Below are 10457 nucleotides of genomic sequence, written 5' to 3'. Positions count from 1 at the left end.
TATGTATCTCTTATTTTCTTGTAGTATGCAACCAAAGCTGCGTACAGGCAGCGGGGCTCCATAGAAGTTGTTTATATGGAACACACAAAGCTGATTTCTTTTTTCTATTATTTTGAAGTGTAGTTAGTATAGCAGACTGCTCCATTTGAATATTCAGTTAAATCCTCTATAAACGGTGTCCAAAACATTCCAAATTCATAAATTAATACACTGCACTTTCAGTAAGCCATAAATACTCGAAACTCCAAATTCGGATGTGATGTCCACTTAAATCCTATTCACCAAAAAGCCCTGCAAGATCCTTTCTACATGTCACTTGAAGGTTGTTCTTAGTATCTTCCATTTCAAGTATTCGACGGATGTAACTTAAAACTTCACTTGAAGCCAATGGATACACGAGGTGAACAATACACTGTTCTAATATCAGCAACAGAACAAGAAGGACAGAAATATCCTTTCTCTCTTTTTTTTAATAAAGCAGCACTGCAGGCAAGAATTGACTTCAGGTCCTTACCACTTACACCAGTCAGTGTAGAAACACGAAATAATGTTTGACTATCCAACTATCTCCTAATACATGTATCAGTGAAATTCATTTTATTGTTGGCTAACGACTGCCTCCATTTAACAATATAATGCCCCAACACATCACAAGAGTCAAAGTTTGCAAAATTTGAGAAATGAATCGGTGCGTTCATGTGGAGTTAGCTGTAAAAAAATAATGCCATTAGACTTGCATTTCATTCACACATATAACTTTCCATTTACTGGTAGTACACTGTATTTTTCTACTAATGGCCAAGCTTAACCATGTCTAGAGGACTGGGGCTTCATATTATGAAACAGGAGTGGTAGAACAAAACCAGGACCCAATGTGTGATATTACCAATTGATCCAATATTTGACTAAGAACAGTATAAGCCCAAACAAAATTTGAGCAAGCACATGGTATTACAGATATTCAGGATAAGTTACAAAGGGAAAGTGTCAAGTGGACAAAAGGTAGACAATGCACCTCACTCAATCTCAATTTGCTGAGGTGCATCATTTTGATCTGCCTCACTTGATTCTTCAGAGCTGTTTTCCTCAGCTATTCTAGAAGCCTCCACTGTACGAGTTATCCATTCCTTGAGAGGATCCTCGTTCAGGTCAAGCCTCAAGAGGCCAGCAAACACACCACCCATGAATGCTACTGGCTCCTACAGACAGTGCATTTAGAACATCATCATCTGTTCTTGCTCCGACGAGCAAGAAAAGAAAATTCTAGACTGAAGAACGTATTAGTATTGTTTGATGAATAGCTACTCTTCCTGAAACCACCTCTGCAATTTCCATTTCCGCAAAGCATTCTAATTCCCAAAGTTGATGAAATTGGGAGAACCAAATGACAGTGAAGTATGAAACAGTACGCCTAAATATCAAGTCTAGGTTTCAATTTCGTTAGTTTCGCCTAAAGCATGGCCACTGAAAAGCTTAATCAAGAGTAAATCTACACTGAAACAACACTGAATTTTTCGACTGTTGCATAAACTCCCCGTCCCCCTTTCCAGGATAAACTTTGCAAGCGCACAGTCGGATTGAATGGCCAATTTCACATATCCACACAAGAAACTACGTATACAATGAACAAGTTGGAGCAATCCCCAATCCTGGGTTAAGAAAAGGACTGGACAGAGGTGTAGAAAATTTACCTTGATGGCTTCTCGGAGGATGCGCTCGTCCCCAAGAGGGTTGAAGCAAGCTCGCATGACCCCTGCAGCTCCCCTCCTCCTTCTCGTCGTCGTCCGCCCAGCAACCGCATGGAGACACCTCCGCTGCGCCAACCACAAGCGACAGTTAACCTCGTGGGGAAGTACACAAGGGTTCCTGTTCTACTAAGCTTGATGCTGTACAGTTTTACCTTGGCTGGAACTGCCGGCCTGCTGGGGCGGAGCAGAGCAGTGGCAGCAGCCGTAGAAGTCGCCATGGATTGCGAGCAAACGCCTCCAAACCAGTGTTCGACCATTCGAGAAGTTTCCTTGCAGTACGCGGAATCGAGCAAAGAGCTGGACGGTGGATGTGGATCCGGCCGTCAGTATCGCCGCAACGTTCTCTTCCTCACTGCGCAGAATTCATCTCATCCACGTCCTCGTTAACTGTCTCAGGTATAGATTCTTGCTCATCCCTAGACCTGTCGGGCATCGGTCGGGTAACAGATACCCGACGGGTACTGCATACCCGATAAACAAGAACACTTGGGGTCGTAGCTTTACAATCGGAGACGTTTCTTCTTTACCCGGGTATAAATGTCGGAGTCTCGGAGATACCGAGGAGAATGAGCGAGGTTGCGAGGAGGATGAGCAAAGGTGGCAGAGAGACCGGACTGAGAAAACGAGGGGCACTAGCGTTCGTGAGGCAGGCGTGCTTGTGCTGCTGGCGGAGATAATGAGGAAAAATTGAAATAGGGTTCCTAGAACGCATAAACTATATCTATGATTGTTCAGATTTGGACCAAAATATCTATGTTGAGCTTCTTTGGGCCTAATATTCGCATGACAGCTCAAATAGTCGGGTTCTCCAACGGGTAAAACGGACGGGTAAACAGGAAACGTACCCATATCCGCTATACCCGTCGAGGATAGATTATTGCTTATTTAGATACACACGAATAAAGATACGATCCTATCCCTATTCTCTAATAAATCAAATACCTGCTTATTTGCCATCTAATTTCCCAGAAGAGCAGAAGTATATCTGGGGATCGTCCACATTGAGGACTTGCCATTTGCATCTTTCATCTCATAGTATTTTATCACGTTGAGGATTTCGGGTATGAGGCCCCGTAGCCATCTTTATCAGTGATTGGATGGAGCGGGGCAGCTGGCAGCGGGCGCAGCGCTCCAGGCCCGCAGTCGCGCGAGTCGGGGCTAGCGGGCCAGACGATCCCAGCCCAGACCGACAGAGTTCGTGCCTGGTTTGAGAAGGTTCGGTCCATCTTCGAAGCCCCCGAGCGCGAGGCCGCTTCGGATGGGCGGGCTCCTGGCCTCAGGCCTCTCGACCGAGCAGCTGCAGACGCGGGTGTTCCGCTTCTGGACCGTGCGCCGTGGGCCGTGGGCTGAGCTGGCACTCCTCGGGCCCGACCTCTACGCCTTCATATCCTCCCCGCTCTGAGGTGATTTTTTTACTTCTATATCTATATTTTCCATATTTGTTTTTCTTGAAAAATAATATATAACTAGATATATGCCCGTGCGTTGCACCGGAAGCACAAGATTTTGTCCACGCCAAGAATGACAGATTTCATCATTTTTACAAAATAATAAAAAGTTACCGTGATGGGACCAGATTCTCTCTCCCTGAGAGTCTGGATGGAAGCAAACTACGTTAAGTGCATGACATCATGTATCACACGTGATCTCTAGATTAGTAACCGCGCTTAAGAGAAAAAAAAGGAAACATGCTGAACCTGAACGCGCAAGGATCACGGTTGCAAGATTAGCAGTCTGCGTCGCCTCGCTCCATCCACCCTGTAATCCCGTCGATGCCCAGCTCGTTTCTGACACATACTCCCACCCGGTAATCCTTTATGCCTACAAGTTTGACGTGTCCTTTCTGCCCACAAGTTTGACGTGAGTATCACCCGGTCGATGATTACTTTAGAGTCTTTTTAGTGTATAGATATAAATATAGATTTTGCAAATATATAATTTTGCTGCCGATTGACTCGGTTAAATTGCCGCCAAATGGAACGGTGGTATACTGGTATTGCGGTAAGAAGTACATGTACATCCAGTTGAGTTGGTGGATGAAAGTTGGTTACCGCCATTAGATAAGGTGGTATCTCTATAGTTTTTTTTTTATCTTTTTTTCCAAAACGAATGGCTTCAAAAATATGTTGAAACAGATGTTAAAAAGTAAGTATGACCTAGTTTATCTGTGTTGGTATCATAATTTTTACAGTTTTGAAAAGTATATTCCTCCCAGAATACTATGTTTGAGTTTTGAGTTGAAATGCTAACATGTTATCTCCTCCATAGGACCATAGCTAGAAATACCTGCATTTTGAGCTGCTATGGAGCCATGGAGGAGATAGGATATGTACATAGTAAAATGAGAAGAATCGTAGGTACCTGATCCATTCTGCCCATGGTTTCTCGTGCATTGTAGCTAAGGAGTTCATTCGTGTGGTGGCCATACTTATATGTATTTTTGCATTGCAACTAAGGAGTTTAATATAAATTGACACAAACATGTGTTATGAAGTCATTTTTTCTGAATTTTGGTCAAATTAAATGACGATAATACTTATATGATGGGATTCTTATATTTGTGTTTGCTCCTGGTAAGACACAGAGCTAGTGATAGATCATTTACCCGTTAGTACTTAGCCCATTGTAGATATTTCTATCTCTGCTTTTTTTTTATAAGTATTTCTATCTCTGCTCTCTCTTTTTTCTATCTCTGCTCTCACCGCTGCATGTTTCCGTTTCTTGCACATCAGCCGCCTGCGCCTGCGGATGCGCGGTGCGGATAGCAACATCTACAGTCCCACTTGTTCACACATCGTGTATGAGTAGGAAGCTTCCTAGTTCCTTCGCTACTTCTATTGACGCATCTTTCTATCCTCAAGTTACTTGAATCAATAGAAGATAGCAGATTAGCGTTTCTACTATATAATATGCTACATAATAGTTCAGAATACCATTTGTGCTACTCGCTCTTGTATTATAGTATATACAAGCATTTTAAAAATGCATCAAAATACAAGGTATTTTAGGGATAGAAGAATGGTTTGTACTAAATAGTTGCATAAACAGTAGATTGCTTGCCATTTATCAAATCATTTCTATTTATCACGCTGATGATAGTGTTTGATCAGTAAATACAGTAAGGGTACATGCATATATTTTATATTGTCTATTAATATATTTTAAAATCTCTAGATATATTATTAAATAGGACCCAGGGGGTAACTAATAGTAATAATGAAATAATGACTTTGTATACTTAGTGAGGGATGAGCCACCTAGATACATCAGAAAGCTAACGGGGTTGGTATGTGCTCAAACAGTTCTAGAAAACAACAGAGAAAACCCCATGGCTCTCAAAAAGAAAAGAAAAAAGAAAGGCAACAAAAGGAAAAGCAAGCCAAGCGCGGCGATCAGACGGCGTAGCCGTATAAGCATTCTCTCCTTGAAGCTTGACGCATTTTACTTTCGGTTCTATTCACGTATCACGAACACAAGACACACGCATGGCAAGTCACGCGAACAACAAAGCACGTCCTGATCCAGTGTCATGGTCCTTACCATGTCACATTTTTTTTTCGTATAAACAAAAAAAGAGAAGAGAAGATCATGGCTTATATAGCCTTAATTCTAGTGGAGCGTTTGGTGCTACTGCACGTTCCGAGCACGTATGTCGACAAAGACAGTGGTCACGCCTCCTCGTTTCAGAAAATGATAAAACGCAAAAACTAAATTTGGAAGAAATAATGCACAAAAAAAGCCACTTCAGCAATATCTCCAAGACGCCAACTGCCATGGCCAAAGGCAAGGAAACCAATGGGTAAAGGGCATAAAGTTGGAAGGTAATTAAGAGCTAGCACATCCTTGGAGTGGGCAGAGGGAGATATAGCACAATTCGCTTGGAAAGCATTGATGACATTCGCAAAAATGCTCCTTCGCCCCTGAAAAAACCACATCTCCGTTCGGCGTAGCTTTAGCCCCTCCACTCCCCCTCTGAACTCTGAAGTCTGCAGATGCAAAAGCTGGACCAGAGGCACTGTAGCTGGGCGATTTCGGGCACGAATAGAGATAGATGGCGAGCTCCAGTGCGAGCACCCATGCTGCTGTTGACGGGGCTGCGGGGACCCACTCCAATCTGAGGTGTTTTCTTGGCAGTGTTACGCCAGTGGTGAAGGCCCATACGTTCCCTATGGCATCCTACCTTCCACTGGTAAGCACATCTTGAACTAGCTTGTAAAATTTTGCTTTGACGAATCTATCCTCTTCACATCTTGTGAGATTGTGGTTTTGCTGGATTTCGGATTCCCCTTTCTGTCTACTTTCTTTGATTTGGTCCGGATATACTGCCTCTTTCGTTTGATCTTGGGTATGGCGTGCAAGACTATGTGGGTAGAATTAGGGTTTTGTGCCTATGGACTTGTAAGGGCGAAAACTATTCCCCATGGCAAGACTATGTCTCTTATTTATATATGCTATATGCTGGTTTTTGTTTATGTTACCTCGTGGACTTGCTAGTGTCCCCTGTGATTTGTGTCTAAAGCTTAGGTTCAAAATGTTTTAGGCGCGAAGTATATTTGCAGGGCGGTTACTATCCGTTATGTCGTTATGAGGGTATCATGTTGTGGACCGTTTATAAATGGTTAGTTGCGCAATAATTCGAATTAACGGTTATGATCAGAGCCCTAGTTTGTGTAAATCCTAAGAATTTTCTTCCAGATTTAATGTTTTTGTTTTCTTTTTCTAGCTAAAATATATTTTCCCCTTCTCGCAAAAAAATCATCAAGCCAAAACTAACACTTAGACCATACTATAGGTAGATCCCAACACAAAGGACCTTATACCTCACAACCTCTTTTGTTCAACAGGGAACAAAACTGGCATTAAGTAATGATCAGAATCTCTTCTAGATTGACTATGCAGTACAATAATTCAATATTTCAAACCACCACTTCCCACCTACCCCCCCCCCCCCCAAAAAAAAGAACCACCCACCCAACAAATAAAAAACATGTTTCTTGCTTACATAATTAATAGAAACTTCCAAAATAGGGATTGGCTAGAATTGATTCACCCTCGACCCCACCCCCACAACACACACATTCTCAAATTATCACGGGAAAAAAACTCCATTAGCAAGGACATTTGCTTACCTTTGTGTTCACATAGTCTCATGTACAACGATTCACTAGAGCTACGAAATCCAATGATTTTCCTTTTTTATGAGGGACACAATTTACTCGGGATATGATGCATCTTTTTTTATCTAAAAACATGATAGCTAAACAAATTGAACTCTTATTTGTAATTGCAGTCAAATGGCTATTATGAAAAGATTGCAGATGGAGTCAAAGCTTTCTACCTTGGTGATCTTTGGAATAGGTTCTATGAGTGGAGCGCCTGTGGTGTTGGTACTTCAGTGTGCATCGCTCCGGGTGAGACAGTGGTCCAATACTTCGTGCCATACCTTTCTGCAATTCAATTGTATACCAACATGACAAATGTTCCTACTTCACAAAGGTACGCACGAGTATACATGTACTAGATCTGCATAAAACTTTTTTACATAATTGAAAAAAAATAAAAAGGAAAGATTAAAGTACCAATGTTGCTTACATGATCATTTATGGCATAATGGTTGCAGCATGTTATATGATGGAAGATTCAATCAGGATAACCAATATGGTGCATTAAACTGGATGGACACTCATGGATATCAAGCACCATCAAACATGTCCACTAGTGGAGTTGAAAGCAAGGGGGAGTTGTTCTTCAAGTATTTTGAACCTGACTCCCCTTACGAAAGGATACCTTTCATAGATAAGGTATGCTTGAACTCCCCTTACTTCTAACATTCATGTTTTCCAAAATTTACACACTTTATGATATGAACACCACTTAAGATACCTTGTCTGGCATCCTTTCATAAGTTGAATCAGGTTCTAAATACTTGAAAGATACCCTCTTGCAGCATATGTAGCTCCAATAGCTTTATATCTAGCAACTTCTATGTCATCCACATGTTTCAAACTTTTCTACATGCACAACTCCCCCTGTATATATCAGATGGGAAGAGAAATTTATTAGCATACAAATTTAAGATGTTTATATTTATCTATCGCAAGATTTGTTTTCCCAAATAAGAAAGAATAAGTCTACATATCTCTAGCAATGATGTTGGTACCTTGGATTTGGTGGTGTAAAGACAACAAAGAGTGATTGGGGAAAATGAAATTCTAGATCAAGGCAGGCATCAATGGAAATGACGTCACAAGCTTGGATCGACGTAAGTGTATAGACAATTGAGGCTAGAGGGGACTAAAATTTAGATCAAGGTTCAACACCATCGATAACAATATAGCTATCTTGGGTCCAAGGGAGTGCAGAGGAAGCAAAGGCGCTGCATAACAAAGAGTTTGGATTAAGATGGGGGCACAACAAAAGGGATGCTGTGTTTCTAGCTTTGATCTGGTGGAGCATAGAGAAATTAAAGGGTTGTGGGAAAACAAGAGATTGGATCTAGATAGGCTTGGACCAGTGGTGAAGGCTCCAAGGGAGGAGCTGGCCGGTGGGGGTTCGATCCCCCGTCCCGCACGGCCGCACCTGACCTCCTATGAAGGCCGCACCAAGTGGTGCTTTTCATAAAAAGGTTGTTGATTCTAGAGGTGGAAGACTCACCATAGCAAGTGAAGATGACGATGGTCATCGTGGGATACGGCGATGAGTGACACCATCATCTATCTCTTAGATAGCCATAGGTGTAGCAGACAATCCTTCCTGTATTGGGGAATTTTGGGTAGATAACATGTGGGTAGAGTGGAGGCGGCGGAAGAGTGGGTAGGGTTAAGGTAGAGACGATAGAAGGGGAGAGCCGTATATATAGAGGACAACGCAAGGATGAGCCCGTTTGATCTTGATCCTACGATCACTAGATACACCTTTTTAAGAGGAAAAGTCACGAGGTTGATGGGGGTGTTTGGTACAAATGGGCCGGCCCATAACTGCGGCTGCTTGGGTTGTAAAGGGTGGGGCAACAGTTACTGCTAAGTGAATGCTACAATAGCAGTCATAGCGGTTGCTACAACAATCACAAGCGAACATGTCCGTTGTCTCTTTAGCAAAGCCACATGCAAAACTCTAAAGTATCTGGTGGAGTTAGACTTAAATGTGAATTTTTCTAGTGGTCCATGAAATTCCCTATTTTTATGATCTTCTTATTTGCATTTCTTATCTTGTGTTTAGGTGTATGATCTATGCTATGGTTGTCCTTCCCTATCATCTTTGAGCAGTGCAGAGCTCTCACCATCAAGTTGGATGTCGGTTTTTTGGTAACTTTTCATAATCACTTACTTTCCATCTTGAAATATAAATATTTATACATATATGGAATTCCCTTAAATAATGACCATGATTTTACTTTCTTCTATTGTCCTCTAGGTATCCAACAAGTCGTGTCCCTGTGAAGAATCAAAAAGATCTAAATACTTGCTTTTTGACCTACCATACCCTTTCAACATGCAAAGGTATGCAACACTTATAAATGGTAGTAATAAGTAATATTTATTTTCTTTCTTTCTATGGATTTTTTAATAAAAAATCAGTGGTTGATTGTGTGTTTTTATGTTTATAGTCACACGTATTTTCCTTCTTTATTGCCAATCTATTAATACATAAAGTTCCTCAAACACATGTTTTGTTTCCATTACCTTTTCTGTAAAGCAACATATATACTACCTATACATTTCCATTCCAACAATAATATATCATATAGCAGTAAAATCTTGTTTTGCCATGTTATGTGGAAGATGAAATGTATAATATTTTTGTTTTAGTAAACATTTTTTGGACAAAGCATGACATTGTCACACATTCTTGTAGATATTGTTGCTTTAGATAGTGTGCAAGCCTTCAATCATATGGCACTTGCCCCGTTCGGCCTTGCAACATACAAGTTAGATGCCAAAGTGTGGGCTAGTCCAAACTCTGGTGACCAAGAACATATTTCCTCTCTCTTCGATGCGGCACAGTCATGGCTGAAGGAGCACAATATCCACCACCACGACTTCAACTACTTTTCCCAAAGATACTCCTCCAAATGAATAACATGAACAAGACTAATCAACAAGTTCATAATCATTGATGACTAAATGTGTCATGTGCTGTTTTTAACACCTCTCCGCGTGCCGTGAAGGATTGTAGTAGTTGTTTCCATTTTCCTTTTATTAATGCTTACTAGTGATGGTTATAGTGTGTATCGTTGAAGCTTAATCATTGGGATATCATACTTGATACATTCTTATGTAACTCTTTAAAGTTCTAGATGAGTTTATTGTTATCTAGTTGTGCTTATGCATCTAGGCACTATGCACACAATGGCTTACTTTTACTCAATATAATTTGCATCAAAACATTATGTCAATTTAGTTTAGACTGAGCGATGACTTAGAATATTTATTAAGCCACACATTGCCAGGCATAATAACACTCGGGGAAACCAAAATACATTACAAAACTTGAATGAAAATTGGATCCCTACTACACTTCTTTGTAAACAATGATATCCTTGTTCACATATTCCATTATTGATGCTTTGTTATAATTTTTTTTCATGTGAAACTACTCTCTTTCCTGATGTAAGCTATCATTCCTTTTCTCTTTGGCATAATAATATGGACTCCCAAATGTATGGACAACAATCAAATGAACCATGGATCTAAATACATCACTTAAACA

At 40.9% G+C, this 10457-nt stretch overlaps 2 protein-coding genes across 2 annotated transcripts; one reads left to right on the top strand and one right to left on the bottom strand.

The window, feature by feature from the left end:
• Positions 1–739: 739 nt before the first annotated feature.
• LOC136494291 (UPF0426 protein At1g28150, chloroplastic-like) lies at positions 740–2059 on the bottom strand. Its single transcript, XM_066490462.1, has 3 exons — positions 1901–2059; positions 1692–1814; positions 740–1199 (listed from the first exon to the last, which is right to left on the bottom strand). The coding sequence occupies exons 1-3, from the start codon at positions 2003–2005 to the stop codon at positions 1017–1019; spliced, it is 411 nt and encodes a 136-aa protein (XP_066346559.1). The 5' UTR covers positions 2006–2059; the 3' UTR covers positions 740–1016.
• Positions 2060–5799: 3740 nt separating this feature from the next.
• Positions 5800–9823, top strand: LOC136493376 (uncharacterized). The gene is made up of 6 exons (XM_066489453.1): positions 5800–5937; positions 7039–7244; positions 7369–7549; positions 8967–9052; positions 9162–9247; positions 9603–9823. Exons 1-6 carry the CDS (start codon positions 5800–5802, stop codon positions 9821–9823), a joined length of 918 nt encoding a protein of 305 aa, XP_066345550.1.
• The last annotated feature ends 634 nt before the right edge of the window (positions 9824–10457 follow it).

The sequence above is a fragment of the Miscanthus floridulus genome, chromosome 11, assembly GCF_019320115.1.
Source record: "Miscanthus floridulus cultivar M001 chromosome 11, ASM1932011v1, whole genome shotgun sequence".
NCBI classification, from domain to species: Eukaryota; Viridiplantae; Streptophyta; class Magnoliopsida; order Poales; family Poaceae; genus Miscanthus; species Miscanthus floridulus.
This window is presented reverse-complemented; position numbering and strand designations above follow the sequence as displayed.